Source organism: Callithrix jacchus, chromosome 6, assembly GCF_049354715.1.
Source record: "Callithrix jacchus isolate 240 chromosome 6, calJac240_pri, whole genome shotgun sequence".
Lineage (NCBI taxonomy): Eukaryota > Metazoa > Chordata > Mammalia > Primates > Cebidae > Callithrix > Callithrix jacchus.
The window spans coordinates 20,068,686-20,090,784 of NC_133507.1; the positions used below are offsets into that span (position 1 = coordinate 20,068,686).

Here is a 22,099-nt window from a genome sequence, read left to right on the forward strand (position 1 = left end):
GGCCTCTATACCATATGCAATACACATATACATTAAAAAAAAAAAAGGCTGGTCATGGTGGCTTATGCCTGTAATCCAGCACTTTGGGAAGTTGAGGCGGGCAGATCACCTGAGGTCAGGAGTTCAAGACTAGCCTGGCCAATGTGGTGAAACCCTGTCTCTACTAAAAATACAAAAATTAGCCAGGCGTGGTGGAGTGCAACTGTAATTCCAGCTATTCCAGAGGCTAACGCAGGAGAATCGCTTGAACCTGGAAGGTAGAGGTTGCAGTGAGTTGAGATCATGCCACTGGGTGTCAGTGAGACCATGTCTCCAAAAATAAACAAATAAATCAAAGCATGTAGAAATCAACCTCATTTTTTAAAAAAATGGCTGAATAGAATTCCAAGGTATAGATGTTCCACACATTGTAAAGCTAGGCCTCTGTCCACAAACATTTAAATAATTTGATTGTTTTTCTTTTTCTTGGTTATAAATATTGCTGTAATAAACATTCTTATACATACCTTGGCACAGTTTTGTGATAACATCTATATGTTATATTCTGATTTATACTATAGCCAACAGTATGAAAGTACATTATTTTCCTGGCTGGGTGTGGTGGCTCACACCTGTAATCCCTGCACTTTGGGAAGCCGAGGCGGGTGGATCATGAGGTCAAGAGATCGAGACCACCCTGGTCAACATGGTGAAACCCCGTCTCTACTAAAAATACAAACAATCAGCTGGGCATGGCGCTTGCCTGTAATCCCAACTACTAAGGGGGCTGAGGCAGGAGAATTGCCTGAACCCAGGAGGCGGAGGTTGCGGTGAGCCGAGATCACGCCATTGCACTCCAGCCTGGGTAACAAGAGCGAAACTCCGTCTCAAAAAAAAAAGAAAGTACATTATTTTCTTAGCAACACCATTGTTGCTTAAAATTACACACTTAAAATATTTTGCCCATACCCAATACCATAGGATAAATATTATGTGTGGATATATGTGTGTGTACATATATATGGTTTCATTTGCATTTTAAAAATTATTAATGGGCTAGGCATGGTGGCTCATGCCTGTAATCCTAGCACTTTGGGAGGCTGAGGCAGGTAAATCACTTGGGGTCAGGAGTTTAAGACCAGCCTGGCCAACACCATAAAACTCCATCTCTACTAAAAATATAAAAAATTATCCAGGCATGAGGATTGCTTGAATCCAGGAGCTGGAGGTTGCAGCAAGCCGAGATCATGCAATCCAGCCCGGGTGACAGAACAAGATTCTACCTCAAAAGAAAAAAAAAAAAGATTAATGACTTGGCATGTGGTAGCTCACACCCGCAATCTTAACACTTTGGGAGGCTGAGGTGGGAGGATTGCTTGAGGCCAGGAGTTCAAGATCAGCATGGGCAACATAGCAAGAACCTGTCTCGACAAAAATAAAAAATATTTTTAGCGGGGTGTAGAGCCTGCACCTGTAGTCCCAGCTACTTGAGAGGCTGAGGGTGGAAGATCACTTGTGAAAGGAATTTGAGGTTGCAGTGAGCTGAGATCATGCCACTGCACTCCAGCCTTGAAGACAGAGCAAGACTCTGCCTCAGAGAAAAAAAATAAAATTCAACTTGCTTGTGTGTATAAGAAACGAATCAAACACACAGTAGTAAAAGCCCATTAAGGGAACAGCCTTTGGCAGCAGACCATTCCCTGAGGATGCTTCCATCTCCAGGCCATGTGGCGTCAATATTTGTAACAAGTGTGCCTTGGGAGCGTTAGTCTGGTTTGACAAGCTGGTAGAGAACTTACAGTAAAGCCACTTTTGCTTGCCAAGAGTCACAGCTATTACTGAGGGTACAAGATTTTTTTTCTTTCTAATGGTCAACTAATTATTTTAGAGATAATTTTCTTCCTATAAACCAAATAGCCAGAGGGCTACAAATATATATGTATGTATACGTGTGTGGATGTATTGAAATTTTTCCCTTCCTTGTTTTTCCTTCCAATCTTTATAGTTAGTCTTTACTTGGGACAGAGTATGTTTTAGAAAGGATTTATCTCCATAATCTTCGATGCCCCCCAAGTATCTGAGGTCACACAACAAGTCTTAAAACATTAAAAAAAAAAAACTGACACAATGTCAAGCATCTTTTGTGACCACAATGGAATAAAACCAGAAATTAATAAGAGAAATTTTGGAAACTTACAAACATATGGGGATTAAATAACATGCTCTGGAATGACAGTGGGTCAATGAAGAAATTAAGAAGGAAATTGAAACATTTCTTGAAACAAATGATAATGGAAATACAATATACCAAAACCTTCGGGATACACAAAAGCCGTGCTAAGAGGGAAGTTTATGGCAATAAATGCTTACTTTAAAAAAGTAGAAAAACATCAAATAAACAACAATTCATCTTCTTTTTGAGACTGAGTGTGCTAAGTGTGCTACATGCCTAATGCTTTCCACATACTATCTCGTTTAATCAATCCTCAGCACCTCTGGGAGGAAAACACTAACTTCCTTTTTTAATTTAAAGAAACCAAGACTTAGAGATACAAAGTAGTTGAATGGTGACATAGTTCCAGCCTCCTCAGTGGAGCTGAGGCTGGAAGCCAGTTTGAATTTAAGGAGCGTCTTTCCCCCGCCCCGCTCCGAGACAGAGTCTTGCTCTGTCGCCCAAGCTGGAGTGCAGTGGTGCCATCTCAGTTCACTGCAGCCTCTGCCTCCGGTGTTCAGGTGTTTCCCATGCCTCAGCCTCCTGAGTAGCAGGGACTACTGGTATGTGCCACCACACCAGGCTAATTATTTTTCCTTTGGTATTTTTAGTAGAGATGAGGTTTTGCCATGTTGACCAGACTGATCTCAAACTCCTGACTTCAAGTGATCCTCCTGCCTCAGCATCCCAAAGTGCTGGGATTACAGGCGTGGGCCACCGTGCCTGGCTTATGTCTTATACAATTGTCTCTTTACCTATGATTAGGGGGCTCCATGCCTCCAGCTGGGATGATGATGTCCAGAGCTGGGAGGATCCCAAGGCTACCCACCTCTAAAAGTCAGAGGGCAGGAAGCAAGAAATAGTGACGGAAAAAATAAATCACAAATTGTGGCATGGGGCCAGCATTCTGTGTTTTTTTTGTGGCGTGTGGCTTTGTGTTTAATAGAGACAGGGTCTTGCTTTGTCACGCAGGCTGGAGTTCAGTGGTAGAGTCATAGCCCATTGTAACTCCTGGACTCAAGCAATCCTATCTCCTCAGCCTCCTGAGTAGCTGGCACTATAGATGTGTGCCACCATGCCTGGCTAATTTTTTAACTTTTTTTGTAGAGATGGGGTCTCACTATGTTGCCCTGGCTGGTCTCAAACTCTTGGCTCCAAACAATCCTCCTATCTTGGCCTCCCAAAGTGCTGAGATAACAGGCATGAGCCACCGCACCCAGCCTGGTCTGTGTTTCAGTAGATCCTCCAGGTGATTCTGATGCCCACTCAACCTTGAAAACCACTGCTTTCTGCCTAATTTCTCTGAATACTTCCAGATAGCTCCTGAATGGCTGTACTAGTCTACACACCCACAAAAATGTGAATTCCCTTTCGACATATTTAATCCAGTTAGTATTCATCTTCACATGTAGATGACTAGAAGAGGAGCTTCTCCAGGTTGACACACATTTCAATCTGTCATTTCACCCATTCCGCATACTTTTTATGTCTAACCTCCTTAAATTCTTTTTCCTGTGACATTATATCTTGTTTCAGAAGCCTATTTTCTTTCTCATTTTCACATGTTTCTAAAAAGCAAATGTCTATGATGAGCCAGGTTCATGATATTATCTTTGACCACCACAAATATTCTTATTCCTATTGTACTCTACTGAGGCAACATAGAAATCACATTGTGTAGATTCAAGTCTCGGCACCACTGCCTAATAGCTGTGTGACTTTGAGCATGACCAAGCCCCTCTGTGTCTCATTTTCTTTCTCTGTCAAAGGGGGATGGTATCTGTTTCATAAGGTTGTGGCCAGGATGAAATCAGATCATCCTCTGTCAAAGGGGGATGGTAACTGTTTCACAGGGTTGTGGCCAGGATGAAATCAGATCACACCTCTGTAAAAGGGGGATGGTAACTGTTTCACAGGGTTGTGGTCAGGATGAAAACAGATCATACCTCTGTCAAAGGGGGATGGTAACTGTTTCACAGGGTTGTGGTCAGGATGAAATCAGATCACACCTCTGTCAAAGGGGGATGGTAACTGTTTCACAGGGTTGTGGTCAGGATGAAATCAGATCACACCTCTGTCAAAGGGGGATGGTAACTGTTTCACAGGGTTGTGGTCAGGATGAAATCAGATCACACCTCTGTCAAAGGGGGATGGTAACTGTTTCACAGGGTTGTGGCCAGGATGAAATCAGATCACACCTCTGTAAAAGGGGGATGGTAACTGTTTCACAGGGTTGTGGCCAGGATGAAATCAGATCATACCTCTGTCAAAGGGGGATGATAGCTGTTTCATAGGTGGTGGTCGGGTTTCAATCAGATCATAGCTGTAAGGTACTTAACAGTAGGCACTCCTTACTTAGCTTTCATGCTATCATCATCACAAATAAGGAAACTGAGGCTCAGAAGATACTAAGTACTGTTGAAGGTCAAAGATAGGAAGTCACTTACTTGGGTAGAATATGGATTGGTTCCAAACAAGGAAAAAATGTTATTTTCATCCCCCATGTTCGCTTTTAGATACAAGTTGTTAAGGGCTCTCCATAAGATTATTTGGCTTTTCCAACCTTTTCACTGATTCCTTCTTCCCGCTTCCTCTTCTACTCTGTCTCCCTTTTACCTTAATGCTGCATAATTACTTTGCCTTCATTCCCACAGTTCTCATCAGAATTGTCCTCTTTTTTCTTCTGACCCATCCACATCCTTGCCATTCTGCAAGAACTAGTGTTTTCTTCCTCCATCAGATTTTATCTGCTCACTGACCTCCCTTCTGACACATTCAGGTATGCTCCAGGCTCTTTAACTCTTTTTTTTTTTTTGAGACGGAGTTTTGCTGTTGTTACCCAGGCTGGAGTGCAATGGCGCGATCTCGGCTCACCGCAACCCCCGCCTCCTGGGTTCAGGCAATTCTCCCGCCTCAGCCTCCCGAGTAGCTGGGATTACAGGCACGCGCCACCATGCTCAGCTAAATTTTTGTATTTTTAGTAGAGACAGGGTTTCACCATGTTGACCAGGATGGTCTCGATCTCTTGACCTCGTGATCCACCTGCCTCGGCCTCCCAAAGTGCTGGGATTACAGGCTTGAGCCACCGCCACCGGTCCTAATTAATTTTCGATTTCTACTTATCTCTTCCATTAAACTGTGAGCTCCTCAAGGCCCTCCGTGGCCCAAGAGAATAAGAGCAAGTTGTAGAAAAGAGAATAAGCTTAAGAGTTAAAGAGCCTGGGCTGGGTGCGGTGGCTCAAGCCTGTAATCCCAGCACTTTGGGAGGCCGAGGCGGGTGGATCACAAGGTCAAGAGATCGAGACCATTCTGGTCAACATGGTGAAACCCTGTCTCTACTAAAAATACAAAAAATTAGCTGGACATGGTGTCGTGTGCCTGTAATCCCAGCTACTCAGGAGGCCGAGGCAGGAGAATTGCCTGAACCCAGGAGGCGGAGGTTGCGGTGAGCGGAGATGGCGCCATTAAGCTCCAGCCTGGGTAACAAGAGTGAAACTCCGTCTCAAAAAAAAAAAAAAAGAAATCAAAAATTAAATGCAGAGAATGAGGTTCTATAGTACAGGGTATATGAATACAGGGTTGTGGCACCATGTTCTAGGCTCATCTTCTACTGCTCTAGACTTCCTGAAGTGCCATTTTCTGAACCTACCTGTTTTTTATCCACCATCTGGAACTGTCTCTCTGTAGGCACCGTTCTCTCTCCTTGCAGGCCTTTTCCGCGGCTTATGTTTCTGGTGACGTTCTGTTTCTTCAAAACCTTCTTCAAACCTTGGTGCCTCTACCTCATCCAAATAATTGTGTCTATATCTTGGTTATTTCTTCATAAATAATTACAGTCATTTCTCATTATTTTCAGTAGTCCTATAAAGTTGCCTAGAACACTGAGTTAATAAAATACTAAACCCTGTTCCCAGGGAAATTGGTGTATATGTACCTATTTCACATAGGTTATAATCCGAATTCCTAAGAACAACTCATCCTGGTAGATTAAATTTTCTTTATTTACAAAAGGATAAAGGAAGTATAGAAGTGTTAAGTGATTTTCCCGAGGCCGCTCCACTAACAGTTGCCGGAGTTCAGATTCAGACCTCGCCCAGTTGGCCCCAGAGCCAGAGCTGCTTTTTTTTTGAGACGGAGTTTTGCTGTTGTTACCCAGACTGGAGTGCAATGGCACAATCTCGGCTCACCGAAACCTCCGCCTCCTGGGTTCAGGCAATTCTCCTGCCTCACCCTGCCGAGTAGCTGGGATTACAGGCACGCGCCACCATGCCCAGCTAATTTTTGTATTTTTAGTAGAGACAGGGTTTCACCTCGTTGACCAGGATGGTCTCAATCTGTTGACCTCGTGATCCACCCACCTCGGCCTCCCAAAGTGCTGGGATTATAGGCGTGAGCCACCGCGCCCGGCCAAGCCAGAGCTTCTTGCGCTACCCTGCACTGCCCTCTGCCGTGTCTGCCCTCTGGCCATCTTTGTATGAGAGCTGAAAGCAGACCGAGGGTCATCTTATTGGACCTTAGCTTGGGAAGTGTGCAAGGAGTGACAGACTTTTCACTACTGTGTGTTTAGCTGTGAGTCACCTTGAAAGCTCCCCAGGTACTGGGGATTACAAAGACATTTTAGCAAGTAAGTGAAAGTGCAAATATAGGATCCACAAATAGTGAGGATCAACTGTATGTGTAAGCGACTGCTAGGGTCGGCTTCATGGTAACCCCTTCCGCCGGTGATGGGGAATGTTTCTTTAGCTTCTTTGATAGTTCAATTATTTACTCATTTATATATTTACTTACCATATGAAATGAATCCCCAAAGAGTACAGTTGCTTTACTCAAGGGAGTCTTTTGCTACATACTGCTGCACGTAATGAAAATTAAAAAAAAGGCTAACTTTTTTGCCTTGTGACCTTGCGGTGATTTAAATAGAGGATTCATCAAAGGCACATTCCAAAATGAACTTGGTGTGTGTAAGTGGTTATGGCACATGCTTTTATAGATAGTTATATTTAAAATTTTTTTGAACTATGTATTTGTGCACATTACCCTATAAAATATAAGTGAATGGGCCAGGCAGGGTGGCTCATGCCTGTAATCCCAGCACTGTGGGAGGCCAAGGTGAGTGAATGGCCTGACATCAGGAGTTCAAGACCAGCCTGGCCAACATAGTGAAACCCCATCTCTCCTAAAAATACAAAAATTAGCCTGGAGTGGTGGTGTGTGCCTGTAATCCCAGCTACTCGGGAGGCTGAGGCAGGAGAATCACTTGAACCTGGGAGGTGGAGGTTGCAGTGAGCCGAGATCATGCCATTACACTCTAGCCTGAGCAACAAGAGCGAGACATAATAATAATAAGTGAATGAAGGAATGAAGTGGGATTATGAGAAAGAGCTAAGAAAAGAAGATCTAAGGGGCTGCCCATCTTTTTAGTACTCAATGGATATTTATATATAGCAGTAGAAGCAAAAATTGGAAGAGTAGCCCCAGGAAGGTAGGGAATCAGCCTTTCCTTTGTCTTTTCCTCAATTTCATAGAGTGTAAAAAATACTCTGAGTACAATAAAAGAATTTAAAACAAAAACATTTCCAGACCTTGTAAAATTAAAAAAAATAGAAGACAGGCCTAGTGGCTCACACCTGTAATCTCAGCACTTTGGTAGGCCAAGGCAGACAGATCACCTGAGGTCAGGAGTTTCAGATCAGCCTGGCCAACATGGTGAAACCCCATCTCTACTAAAAATAAAAACTTAGCTCGGCGTGGTGGTGGGCACCTGTGATCCCAGCTACTCAGGAGGCTGAGGCTGGAGAATTGCCTGAACCCAGGAGGTGGAGGTCACAGTGAGCCAAGATTGCACCACTGCATTCCAGCTTGGGCAACAGAGCAAAAGAAAAAAAAGTAAGGAAGGAAGAAGGGAGAGAGGGACGGAGGGAAGGATGGAGGGAGGGAGGGAAAAAATAAATATAAAAGGAAGATGGGGCCCCTTTGTGCACAGGAAGGAAGGAAGGAAAGAAGGAAGGAAGGGGGGAAAAATATAAATATAAAAGGAAGATGGGGCACCTTTGTGCACAGGAAGGAAGGAAGGAAGGAAAGAAGGAAGGAAGGAGGGAAAAAATATAAATATAAAAGGATGATGGGGCACCTTTGTGTACTGCATGTCCTGAAAATGGGCTGACTGACCTTGTGAAGCAGTGATTCAAGCTCTCTAGCCTACCTGGGATACATACAGGAGAAAAAAGAAAAAGGAAAGTGACATAAATTCTTCCTGGTTATAAAGGAAATAACCTTCCTTTTGTAATATTTTGGATAACAAAATATAAAGAGAAATCTTTAATTTAGTCACTCAAAACATTCTGGTTTGTTGCTTTTTATCCTTTTTTATGCATATAAACATTTTTAAAAGTAGAATCACAACATATAGTCTTTTGTCACTGACTATATTTTGGGCATATTTTTATGGCAGAAATATATCCTGACGTTATGATTTTTAATAGTTGGATGTATATTTAATGAATCATTGCCACCTCAGAGGTGAATTACTTTCTATATACATTTATTGGACTCAAGCACATATTTTTGGAATGAATTAATACCAGTAGAATTTCTGGTGGAAAATAGTATAAAACAGTTTTAGGTTTTTTTTTTTTTGAGATGGAGTTTCGCTCTTGTTACCCAGGCTGGAGTGCAATGGCACGATCTCAGCTCACCGCAACCTCTGCCTCCTGGGTTCAGGCAATTTTCCTGCCTCAGCCTCTCAAGCAGCTGGGACTACAGGCGTGCACCACCATGCCCAGCTAATTTTTGTATTTTTTGTAGAGACAGGGTTTCACCATGTTGACCAGGATGGTCTGGATCTCTTGACCTCGTGATCCACCTGCCTCGGCCTCCCAAAGTGCTGGGATTACAGGCGTGAGCCACTATGCCCGGCCCAGTTTTAGGGTTTTTAATAGAAATGTTGAAACAATTTTGTAGGAAAATTGGTTCAGTTTTTCCTCCCACCAACAGGGACAGAGCTCCAGGTTTCCACTTCCGTTTGTGATCTTTGTTGATCTTTAAGCAGAAACTCTCATTGTTTTCATTACATTTCTTTGGTTTCTAGTGCTTTTGAATCTTTCTCATATGCTCATTGGCCATTTGTATTTTTGTGGAAAGTGCCCGTTTCCCTATTGGTTATTTTATGTTGGAAATGATTCATTTTCTTCTGAGAAATTTAAAAGATTTCCTTATAGGCTAAGGATACAAACCTTTTATCTGTCATCGAGATTACAAAGACTTTCTCCCAGTAAGTGATTTCTCATTTCACTTTATTTTTTATTGTATTGTATTGATTGATTTTGCTAGCCAAGCACCAAAGTCTCATTTCACTTAATTTTTATTCTGCTCAATGAAAGTGTTTTAACTTACTGGTTTTAGTGTAAGCAGGAGCAGGACAGATGCAATTATCTAGGTCTCACTCTGTCACCCCGACTGGAGTTCAGTGGCATGATTGTAGCTACTACAGCCTCGAACTCCTGGGCTCCAGCGATTTTTCCCACCTCAGCCTCCCAAGTAGCTAAGACTACAGATGTGTGCTGCAACACCCAGCTAATTAAAAAAAAATTATATAGATATGTGAATTCTCTATGCTGCCCAGGCTGGTCTTGAACTCCTGACTTCAAGTAATCCTCCCACCTTGGCTCGCCAATGTGCTGGGATTACAGGTGCGAACTACTGCTCCCAGCTGAGAGCTTACTTTTGTTTGCTAGTGGTGTTTTTGGTATCTTTTTCTATTTGAGGCCTTGGTGCTAGTGCTAACGTATTCCACTCACTATCTGAGGTTTACAGGACTTTTGTTTGAATATTGAACAGATGGAACTGTTTAGTTCTGGGTCTTTGCAGGTATACAAAATGTGCCTGCCGGAACTGTTTAGTTCTGGGTCTTTGCAGGTATACAAAATGTGCCTGCCAGGACTCTGCTTTATAACCATTGAAAAGCGGGAAGCAATACAGTAAAACTTTGCCTGGCTAGAGGCTTTGGAAGAATGGAGTATTCTGATTTAATTCTATTACCTGGGAAGAATGATGGTGATAAAAATTCAAAACTTCAATTTCCTGTTGAATGCAACGTGAAAATATAGCCAATTATTCTGCTTTTCTTCTCTAGTAAATTTGGACATTCAGATGTACTTGGTCTTTTATGATGGAACTCCTAGTGTGCCTGAGTCTTCCATTGTGAGATCCTTTCCTAAAACTTTCGATGTAAGAGGATGTAAATGATATTGGATGAAATCAGGCTGTAAGTATACTTTTTAGACAAAATCTCTGCCGCTCATTTTCTTATTTTATTCATATGAATAAAACACATTGGCTGGAGGGTGGGAGTAGGAAGGAGATTTCTGTCTTTTCATTTCATGTCATTGTTTCATATCAAGACAGAACATACAGTATCCCTTTGGACCTACAGAAGGAAACACCTTTTTCTACCTGCTGTATACCAGAGGTTCCTGAACACCTGGAGGGCCTATTGCAACACAGATTTCTGGGCCCTACTTTAGAGTTTGCGATTCATCAGGTCTAGGGTGGGGCCTGAGAATGTGCATTTATAAGAAGTTGCCAGGTGCTGCTGGTGCTGCTGGTCCAAAGACTACATTTTTGAGAATGACTCTTACGTGCTAACTATAAATTGTGAACTCTAAAAAAAAGCTTAGTTTGGTCTGGGATAAAAGCACACAGGTAATGGAGCAAATCATGAAAAAGTCAACCCTTGATCCCAGCCTAATATGGAATTCAGGTAACAAGCAATATACAGTGACATAACACAGTTCTTGGTTTTCATGATTGCAAGTCATAGCCCCGTATCAAGTGAGAAATTCAGTTTCATTCACAGGACTTAGAGAGGCCAGGTGATTCTAGAAAAATAGGATTTAGTGATTAACCTCATGAGAGTAGGAGTTATTTGTGTCCTTTTTCTCTCCCCCATCACTTAGCATTCAGCCTTACTTTAGGAGGGTCTTGTATTTGTTTTAAACTGGTAAAGAGCTTTGAACGCTTATTAAGTGGAAAGCTTTGTGTATTTATTTATTTATTTTGAGACAGAGTCTCATTCTGTTGCCCAGGCTGAAGTGCAGTGGCATGATTTTGGCTCACTGCAACCTCCACTTCTTGGGTTCAAGCAGTTCTCCTGTCTCAGTCTCCCAAGTATTTGGGATTACAGGCTCCCGCCACCATGCCCAGCTAGTTTTTGTATTTTTAGTGGAGATAGGGCTTCATCATATTGGCCAGGCTGGTCTTGAACTCCCGACCTCAGGTGATCCACACACCTCAGCCTCCCAAAGTGCTGGGATTACAGGCATGAGCCACCCTACCCAGCTCAAAAGTTTGTGTTTTTAAAGATGTTAGACATGTTTATTTTTTTCTTTTTTGAGACAGAGTCTTGCCCTGTCACTAGGCCCCAGGCTGGAGTTCAGTGGCACAATCTCAGCTCACTGCAACCTCCGCCTCCCGGGTTCAGGCATTTATCCTGCCTCAGCCTCCTGAGTAGCTGGGACTACAGGTGTGCGCCACCATGCCTAGCTAATTTTTGTATTTTAGTAGAGATGGGTTTTCACCATGTTGGCCAGGATGGTCTCGATCTCTTGACCTCATGATTCTCCCCCCTCAGACTCCCAAAGTGCTGGGATTACAGACGTGAGCCACTGGGCCCCCATACATGTATCTTTAAAAAAAAAAAAAATTTAAAATGTAGGGGACTAAAAGAAACTTTTCAAAAAAAAATCACTGTGATCATTTCATCTCATTGGAATGTTGGATAATACAGTCTGGTCATCGTCAAGCATGCTATAGATTTGAGGTAATAAAGTTTTAAAGTTTTTCAAGTGAAAACCCAGCCCTGCCCCTCTACCGGAGTGGGTGGGGGCAGCTGGTGCATGGGCAGCCTTCATTGTGACACCACAGGTCCCTCATGACACACCACTGCCTGACCACACCTCAATTCCCTTTTATCTTTCTCATTGACCAATGAGCTTGAAGTATTCAGGCCACACCCATATTCTGGGTTCTAGTGAGGCCCTGGTTACACCTCCTCTGGTTCAGTCACACAGCTGCATGGTAGGTGACAGGACGTATCTCACTATCCTCTTCTGTATCACGATGATGTGGCCCCAACCCCACATCCCTCCTCAAAACTACGTCCCTCTCCAACCTTATGTCCCTCCTGAACCCTACATCCCTTTCTAAGCCCATGTCCCTCCCCAAGCCCATGTCCCTCCCCAACCCCATGTCTCTCCCCAACACTACGTCCCTCCCGAACCCTACCTCCCTGCCCAAGCCCACGTTCCTCCCCAAGCCCACGTCCCTCCCCAAGCCCACGTCCATCCCCAAGCCCACATCCCTCGAGAACTCTACATCCCTCCCAGACCCCACGTCCGTCCCGTAGCCTGTGTCCTTCCCCAAGACCACGTCCCTCCCTGACCCCATGTCCCTCCCTGACCCCACTTCCCTCCCCACCCCGAGATATCCAAAGCAACCAGAGAGTGCAAATGGACCAAGGAAAAGCTAAAACGCACCAGGTGTGGACCCCCAACCCAGCCCCAGGCCCTCTGTGACAGCAGGACTGCTGCCAGAGTCTCTGCCACTCCTGAGCCGCACTGGGCTGGCCCCCCAGTGCCTCTGGGCTCCCTGTACCAAAATCTTGTCAGCCAGCCCCACCCCATTAGCAATCCTGACCCTGCTCTCGCCAGTCGCCCCAGGGCGATTTGAGCTGGTGACTCCCCGGGCTCCTCACTCCATACTCTGCCCTCACCTCTTGCTGCCCCAGGGTCAACCTCCCTGGGCTGTTCGGGCTGGCATCTCCAAGGACCTTGGTGCCCCAATGCCTGCCCTCACCAGTTTCCCTAGGGTGAGTTTGGGCAGGTGACTCCTGGGACTCCCCACTCTGTACTTGGCCCTCACCTCCTGCTGCCCCATGCCTGAGTTCCCTGGGCTCTTTGGGCTCATGTCTCCAAGGACTTGGGTCCTGGCCCTGCACCACCTCCATCTCAAAGTGCAACTCGGGCATCACACTGATGTGTCCCCATCACCCCACAGAGGAGTGAGGGTGGGCCACTCACCTGAGGATGTGAGTCTTGGCTGGCCAGCCTCCAGGGGACAGAGGGCCCAAGGGACAGTAGAGGGTAACTGTGAAGATTGTGGAAGCACTGCCGGGTACCGGTTAGGAACCCTGGGTTTGAATGCTGTCTCTCCATCTGCTAAGGGGATGATTTAGGGCAAATTGCTTGAGCTCTTTGGGCCTCTCTCTTTTCATGTCTGTAAAATAGGGGTGCTGTTGTTTTACTTACATTTGTGAAGTTTCAATGAGATTTGATCTTGTTTTTATGTTAATCCCTAGTACAGGGCCTGCTGTGAACACCTCTCCTCCTTGGGCTTGTGTTTCTTGAGGAGGTGGAGGTAGAGAGTATCACAGGTTTCTGTTAGCTCTGAAAGTCTAAGATTTCAAGGCCAACGAGAGTGGAAACCTTGAGGCCAAGGGCTCCTGTCTGGCTTTTCCATCCCATATCCCCACTGTGAAGAGCCGTAGCTGGCCTGTTTGTGTTCGGTGTTTGATGAATAAATGCACCTTTGTAAATGACAAACTGGCAGAAGGGTGGGCTTTTCTCACACTCCATCTCTGAAGATTGATGTGACTGTCCTTTGGAGAGAATCTAGTTTCAGACTTTCCATTCTGTGGCTCTGGGTGAAAACCAACAAAGACCCAAATCCTCTTCCTTTGGGAGCTTGAGGAGAGTTTACTAGTTTAGGTTCCCATTGGGTCTGAGAACTTTCACTCTAAACTCCACTCCCAGCCCCTGCCTACTGCTTCCTGGCCTGGGGAATAGAGTTGAGGCGGCCACCCTCGGTCACCTTCCTTTGACTCTCCCCATAGAAACAACAGAACCAACCTCAGCTGGATGAAGTAACGTGATTTCTTCATGACATGATTGCTGGGTTTGGGGGGCACTGAGACATAGAGGCCCCAGCCTTGTCTCGCCCACTCCCGTCCAGGGAAAGAAGACTCATCCTCCAAGATTCCACCCTATGCCACAGAGTTCCCGATAACCTGATCCCATGGGTGGTCCTGTCCTGGGGCATTGGGGGCATGTCTCCCTGTGCCATCTCTGTCACCCCCTAGTAAGAGCACTGTCTTCCTCTTTCTGTAGGAAAACAAGCCAAGCCACCACCATCAGGCAGCGCTCAGGAGGCAGGTAGAGGTGAGTGGAGGGTGTGGAGTTCCCACCTGTCCTCTGGAGGTTTCTTTGCTTCTCTTTCAGCACGTGCTTGGCTTTTCTCCCACAGGCTCGGGCTCACAAAATCAGTGACCTGGAGAGAGAACTATATTTCACAGATAGTGTGGCCAGGCGGCTAGAAGGTGGGAATCTGGGCACCCCATCATCCTTCAACCTGGCACTTGGACAGGCTTTTAGGGGGAGTCCCTTGGGCCTCCTTTCAACCTCTTTTTCCAGGAGATTGCAGTTACCTCTCCGAACTCCTGCAACATGCCTCCCAACACGTGGAGGACTTGAGGCAGGCTCTGTCTGATGTCCCCACACAGAAAAAGGTGGCAGACAGGGTGAGTCCAACCACCTGCCCCATCCCCTGGCAACCCAGCTTCCCACATGGAGGAGTGAGTCTAAAGGTCCCTTCTGCAGGATGGAGCATCCTTCCCAGAAGGCACCATGGGCCATTTCTTGGTGCTTTTGTGTGTGGTTGTTAGAGGCAGGCTGTGGGTGAGTTGCAGGTACTGTAGGGAGTGAGCACAGGACACAGAGCTCGGAGGCCAAGTGCCCGCCCTGCCCTTACCTGGCTGTGGCCTTGGCCAAATCCTAGGTGGGGGTTAGGGTACTTGTGCCATGAAGGTGCGGAAGAGTATCTTTAGTATGTTACCATGTGTGTAGAGAGAGAGAACACGTGTTTGTGTGTGTGCATGTATCATGGTAAAATACATAAAACATGTTTGTGAGGATTCATTAGAAACTGAGTAGAGGGGAAAGTGTGAGTGGGAGATATTTCCCTTTTGTACCTTCTGAGTTTTGGACTATATGAACATACGGTCCGTTCAAAAAGTCAACAAGATTAATTTCCTCCTTCTTATCTGTGCCCCCACCACCAGGAAAGAATGGGCTTAGAGAATCAGAGAAACCTGGGGGTTGAATTCCCAGCTCTGTCTCAGTGATCCTAGGCAGCACTTAACCTTTAATACCCCCTGTTTTTCATCTGCACGGTAGAGGTAATAATAGTAACCGTCTCCTGGTGGTTGTGAGGATTAAATGGGATTGTTGGCACAGTGCCTGGTAAAGCACTCAGTGAAGATTCCAGCAGCGGTAGTAATAACAGTCATAACAATAGCAATATTATCTGATCTCTCCAGGCTCGTGAGCCAGGTATAAATTCAATCTCTTTCCCTGTTCCTTTTACCCTTACCCAGTTCTTTGAAACACAAATGAGGGCCAGGCTCATTGGCTCACACCTGTAATCCCAGCACTTTGGGAGACCGAGGTGGGCAGATCACCTGAGGTTGGGAGTTTGAGACCAGCCTGAACAACATGGAGAAACCCTGTCTCTCCTAAAAATACAAAATTAGCCAGGCGTGATGGTGCATGGCAGGAGAATCACTTGAACCTGAGAGGTGGAGGTTGTGGTGAACCGAGATCATGCCATTGCCCTCCAGCGTGGGCAACAAGAGTGAAACTCCATCTCAAAAAAAATAAAGAAAAACAAAGGAGACCATGGGCATGCCTTGGGAACATGCCCGGCGTGACTGAGAGCGAGGAGTGTTGCTGTGGAGTGGTCACTGCAGCCGTTGTTCCTGTCGGCCAGCTGCTGCTCTGTCTGCTGCATCCTGACTTAAAACCTTTCTGTTTTTGCAGTGCAACGAGTTAAGAAAGGAGAGGGATGGCCTGAGTCTGGAACTGTACAGGAGCACGTAGGACAGGGGAATGTGGGATGGGAGGTCTGGGGGCCCTTAGCGTGGGTGGAGTGCTGGGAGGTGGGTGGTACAGGTGAACATGGTGAGGGGGTCATAGAGGTTTGCATGTGTGCCCAGCAAAGCTCTAGTGCCGGCTGTGCCACTGACTCATGGGGTAGCCTCGGGCAACTCATGTCTTCTCTCTGGCCTGCCACCTGTGACTTTTAATTCCTGGGGTCCCTTCCAGTGCCACGGTTCTGTGGTGGTTGTGGGGTGAGGGTAGAGGGTTGATCAGCAAAGCGGTCCTTTCTGTTCTTTGTTCATGCCTTTCTCTACTGCCTCTGGCCATAGTATAATCAGTGAGGCGCTACAGAGGAAGAACAGCAAACTTAGACTCCTACAGTCCAAAAAGTCCAGCATCCAGCAGCTACAGAGAAAGCTGGCTAGGGCCAAGCTCCTGCTGCCACAGGTGAGAGGCTGCAGCCCTGGGGGTTGTGGGAGCCCCATCCATCTGGGGCCATGGTCGAGGGATCATGCAGGGTATAGGGAGGCTCCAGCCCAGAGCTGGAAATTCTGGGTCTTGGTGCTGGTCCCACAATAGGATCCTCTAGACTGTGTTAGAAATCTACCAATTGTCACCTTGGGAATCAGAATCTCAGAGTTAGGACTTAGAAAAAATTTTTTAAAGCATTGTGGATGAAAATGATTATTTTGTAGATGACATTTCTATGGCTAGCTCATGAGTCTATTTCTTCTTGAGGTTCAAACCAACACTTTCACTATTGCAGGTGCAGCTACAGGAGGAGGTCGAGAACCTGAAGCAGGAGCTTCACAGGCTCAAAGGAGAGCTCCAGGAACAGCTGGATGAAAGTAATCACTGGGAACACCTCTACCAGGAGCAAGAGGAGAAGATCTGGAAGGGGGAGCAGAAGACATGGGAGCAGTTGCAGAAGATGTGGAAGTGGAAGCATATGATGTGGGAGCAGGAGGAGATGTGGAAGTGGGAGCAGATGAGGCAGGAGTGGGAGCATATGATGCGGGAGCAGGAGGAGAAGATGTGGAAGTGGGAGCAGATGAGGCAGGAGTGGGAGCATATGATGCGGGAGCAGGAGGAGAAGATGTGGAAGTGGGAGCAGATGAGGCAGGAGTGGGAGCATATGATGCGGGAGCAGGAGGAGATGTGGAAGTGGGAGCAGATGAGGCAGGAGTGGGAGCATATGATGCGGGAACAGGAGGAGATGTGGAAGTGGGAGCAGATGAGGCAGGAGTGGGAGCATATGCTACGGGAGCAGGAGGAGAAGATGTGGAAGTGGGAGCAGATGAGGCAGGAGTGGGAGCATATGATGCGGGAGCAGGAGGAGAAGATGTGGAAGTGGGAGCAGATGAGGCAGGAGTGGGAGCATATGATGCGGGAGCAGGAGGAGATGTGGAAGTGGGAGCAGATGAGGCAGGAGTGGGAGCATATGATGCGGGAGCAGGAGGAGGAGATGTGGAAGTGGGAGCAGATGAGGCAGGAGTGGGAGCATATGATGCGGGAGCAGGAGGAGGAGATGTGGAAGTGGGAGCAGATGAGGCAGGAGTGGGAGCATATGATGCAGGAGCAGGAGGAGGAGATGAGGCAGCACGAACAAAAGATCCAGGAGCACGAGCAGAAAATACAGGAGCATGGACAAAAGATGGAGCAGAAGAGGCGTCGGGAGCAGGAAAAGATGCAGGAGCAGAATTGTTGTAAAATGCTGGCTGGGTGCGGTGGCTCATGCCTGTAATCTCAGGACTTTGGGAGGCCGAGGCGGGTGAATCCCTTGAGATCAGGAGTTGAAGACCAGCATTGTTAACATGGTGGATCTGGGAGATGGAGGTTGCAGTGAGCTGAGAGCCTGCCACTGCACTCCAGCCTGGGTGACAGAGCGAGACTCTGTCTCTAAAAAAAATATATATATACCTGAGAATCCTCATATCTATGTATGTTTCTGTTGTCTTTTTGATCTCTCGGTCTTTCTCCTTTAGTCTGGTCTGATGGCAGGCCTAGTAAACCAGTATCTGCCTCCAGAGAGTATTCACTTTGACTTTAAGGCACACAATCGGAGTAAGGGAAGATCACCATCATCGAGTTTGGGACTAAGCTGGTTCAAAACAGGTTGTAGGTTTTGTGACAGCTGGTCTAATTTTTATCCATTTGGACTCTTAGGGGTGGCCCTTCCAGGGTCCCCACCAAGGTCCCAACTCCTTACTGGGGCCCACATTCTCATGATGACATTTCAGCCCTGTGAGAGTGGCAAACATTCAGCTCGGCTTTCCAGCCTCTTAACTATCCCTTCATAGTCAGGTTCTTAGCCTCTGGGCCCTATGCTGTTTACCAGTCACCGAACATGGGGAAAAGGCCTACAGACTTTTCTGTAGGGGTCAGGTCACTCAAGTCCTCCTGAGGTCTCTAGTTACCTTCCAACAATTGTTTTTGGTGGGGGTGGGGGCACAGTTTTTCTGTTTGTCCAGTTTTTCGAACTGTTTTTGTGAAGAGGGTTATCTATACCAAGCTACTCTGCCTTTAAAGTTGAAAATCTTTTTCTGTCTTATTTATTTATTAGTTTTAACAGAGCCTCACTCTGTTGCCCAGGCTCTGGTGCAGTGGTGTGATCTGGGCTCAATGTAACCTTGGCCTGCTGGGTTCAAGCAGTTCTCCTGCCTCAGCCTCCCCAGTAGCTGGGATCACAGGTGTGTTGGCACTGCCTGGCTAATTTTTGTATTTTTAGTTTCACCATGTTGGCTAGGGTGATCTCAAGCTTCTGACTCAGGTGACCTACCTGCCCTGGCCTCCTAAAGTGCTGAGATGATAGGTGTGCACAGCCATCTGTCTTTTAATAAATGTTTTTGGCTGGGGTGTGATGTCTCACGCCTGTAATCCCAGCACTTTGGGAGGCTGAGGTGGGCAGATCAAGAGATTGAGACCATCCTGGCCAACATGGTGAAACACTGTCTTTAGAAAAAAAAATACAGGCCGGGCGCGGTGGCTCAAGCCTGTAATCCCAGCACTTTGGGAGGCCGAGGCGGGTGGATCACGAGGTCAAGAGATCGAGACCATCCTGGTCAACACGGTGAAACCCCGTCTCTACTAAAAATACAAAAAATAAGCTGGGCATGGTGGTGCGTGCCTGTAATCCCAGCTACTCAGGAGGCTGAGGCAGGAGAATTGCCTGAACCCAGGAGGCGGAGGTTGCAGTGAGCCGAGATCGCGCCATTCATTGCACTCTAGCCTGGGTAACAAGAGTGAAACCCTGCCTCAAAAAAAAAAAAAAAAAAAAAAAGAAAAAAAATACAAAAATTAGCAGGGTGTGGTGGCACGTGCCTGTAGTCCCATCTACTTGGGATTCTTAAGCAGGAGAATCATTTGAACCAGGGAGGCAGAGGTTGCAGTGAGCCGAGATTGTGCCACTGCCCTCCAGCCTGGCGACATAGTGACACTTCGTCTCAAAAAAAAACAACAACCACTTTTTAATTTGTGGCATAACTTATATCCAGTGAAATGCCTAGATCTGAAGTGTACGTTCTGATGAGTTTTCACAAATGCATTACCCATGTAACTCCCCTCCTTTCAAGATACAGAACATTTCTGTCATCCAGTAAGTTCTGTGCTTCAAATCTGTCCTGCACTCCTGCAGCAGCTGCTGCACGTGCTGAGGACATTGGCACAGGACTCTGGCCTCCCTAACAGAGCCGCTTTCACAAGCCTGCTCGCCTTCCCCAGCACTAAATCCCTGCCTGCTCTCTCAAACTTGCCATCTTTACATTGGTTGTACCTATAACCCTCCCTCATCAATTCAATAGATAAACAAACCCTGAAAAACAAACACTCCTTCCTGCCCCAGCAGCCCACAGCCTAATACTCACTGTATACCCAAGCTTTCAGAAATCTGACTCGCAGGGGCCTGGTGGCTGCATCCCCTCCTCCTCCTGATGGCTTCTACCAGCCTACAGGGCCCACAGACCAGATCTGGCCAGGGAGCCTGAGCCCGGACGTGCAGCGGAGACTCCTGCCCCCTCACCCTCACTAGGGTGGCAGCTGCATGGCAGCAGCTGGGCGGCTCCCCTCTTAAGCCAGAAGCCGTTGGCTGGACACTGACACTCAGACCCCAGCCTGGGTGAGCCTAGCTGAAGGCCCCCTTCCTTCCCATCTGACTGTGGAGGGAGGGAGCAGTGTGTACACAGCTCCACTGCCCTCCCCAAACTTCAGCTGTGCTTCCTCCTGGGAGAGGGAGCCGCTCATTAATTTGGCCAAAGCCTTCTTGAGGGCTGTAGTTTGACAGGCTGGGTGTGTGTGGGCCCACTGTGCTACAGAGAGGCTAGTGTGTCAGAAGACAGCCACCTGGCCAGAGCAGGGTCAGCCTCCTTGGTGACCTCCTGCTCCCTTCTGGACACAGATCCTGCAATCTCCCCATATCAATGCTCCTCTCGGAACTGCATCCAGGGGTAGGGTTCTAACCCTGTGGGTGGGGACATTATGTTAGTTTACAATGGGCCATGGTTCCCTCTGACATCTCAAACTCAGAGTCAGCAGAGAGAAGAGAAATTCCCTACACCTCCTCCCTCCTCAGCACCCCCATCTCTGCACACATTCACATATGGAGATCTCAACATTAGTGCCTGGGAGTGCTGCCATCTTCGTGTCCTTTTCATGCCTGCAGCAGCCCCGCCCACCGTCCAGACCCTCACCCGCCTGGCTCACTCAGTAGGTGCTGCACTGCCTCTGGTCCTGCGCCTACACCTGGGCCTCTGTATCCATCAGTTCCCCCAGTCTGGTTATTTTCCCCAACAAATAGGGAGCGCATAAGGTTACCTGTTGAGCAATCTGGGAGAGAACATAGGGTGGGGCTGTGAGGATGAGGAGTAGAAGCTGACAGTTGTGCCGGAGACTCAGCTGAGCAGTCTCTGCAGGCCCTTTGGCTGCCTGCCCAGTGGCCATCACACTCCCACCCTCATTTCTTCTTTGTTAACAAAACCATGACTTCGTTAAATATTGGACAGCTACAAGCTTCATGGACCTTCCTGCAGCCTCCCTGCCATGTACTGGTAAGTCTAAGTCAACTCTAGTCATTTCATTCCTCTGGCCAATGATTGCTTAGGGCTTGGGTATGAGCTGCCTCTTTGCCTGAGTCAGCCACAGCTGCCCTCTGCACCTACCACGCTGATGCGCTGGGCCAGGGAGAGCTCTGTCTCGATGGAGATGAGCTGTGAGGAGCTGGTGGCTGGGAAGGTCAGGTGGTGGTAACGGGTTTTGTTCAGAAGGTTTCCATCAGCTTCTTCTTGGCACTGGCCACACAGCCGTCCCCTGGAAAAACACACAGACCTGCCAGGCCCTTGTGCAACTGCCCCCACTGCAGCTGACAGCTATGAAGGGGGAGCCCAGAGGGCCAGGGAGCACAGGTGCCTCAAGGGCCAGCTGAAGCAGTGAACGTGCTGGCAGGCCTGGCTCTCCCTGGGGACTTCAAATGACATTCAAGACAGAGCTCATCCATATTCTCCCATGCCAGAGGTCTTCCTCCTTTTCTTCTCTCGAGCAATGGATGGCATCTCACACTCTACACATCTGATACAAAACTGAGTGTCTCGTCCTGCCCCCTCCCTTGCTTCATCCAAGTAGCCACCGAGTCCTGTCTGCCCTCCCATCTCCACAGCTACAGCCATGTCCAAATCGCCCCAGCCCAGCCCTCCTTGTGTATTTATCCATACTCTGCCCCTGCCATCCATGTACCAGACAGTGGCAGGCTGGTCTTTCTACAGCAAACTGAACTAGGGCTCTTTCCTACCCACAGCTCTCACAGCTAAAGTTGGAGTTAAGCCTCACATGGTTTGGCTTGGCATTCAGAGGTCTTTCCCCCTTGGCACTGTTGCATCCAGAGCACTCAGTGCACGGCAGGGCAGGAGCCCCCTTCCTCAAATGTGGGTTTGGTGCAGAACTGGGTATGAGATGGTGATTTCCCTAAGAAGAAACAGGCTGAGGTGGGGGG

At 47.2% G+C, this 22,099-nt stretch overlaps 1 protein-coding gene across 1 annotated transcript; it reads left to right on the plus strand.

The window, feature by feature from the left end:
- Positions 1–12,737: 12,737 nt before the first annotated feature.
- Positions 12,738–18,052, plus strand: LOC100403418 (uncharacterized). Its single transcript, XM_035303514.3, has 7 exons — positions 12,738–13,055; positions 14,353–14,403; positions 14,489–14,561; positions 14,656–14,762; positions 16,060–16,115; positions 16,449–16,566; positions 16,886–18,052. The coding sequence occupies exons 1-7, from the start codon at positions 13,029–13,031 to the stop codon at positions 17,861–17,863; spliced, it is 1,410 nt and encodes a 469-aa protein (XP_035159405.3). The 5' UTR covers positions 12,738–13,028; the 3' UTR covers positions 17,864–18,052.
- The last annotated feature ends 4,047 nt before the right edge of the window (positions 18,053–22,099 follow it).

Bases quoted from the DNA above. Each gene is read 5' to 3' on its own strand.
- LOC100403418 (XM_035303514.3), top strand. From the start codon at position 13,029: ATGCCTGCCCTCACCAGTTTCCCTAGG. The intron at 16,116-16,448 runs GTAGGACAGGGG...CTCTGGCCATAG, and splicing joins CTGGAACTGTACAGGAGCAC to TATAATCAGTGAGGCGCTAC. The intron at 16,567-16,885 runs GTGAGAGGCTGC...TCACTATTGCAG, and splicing joins CCAAGCTCCTGCTGCCACAG to GTGCAGCTACAGGAGGAGGT.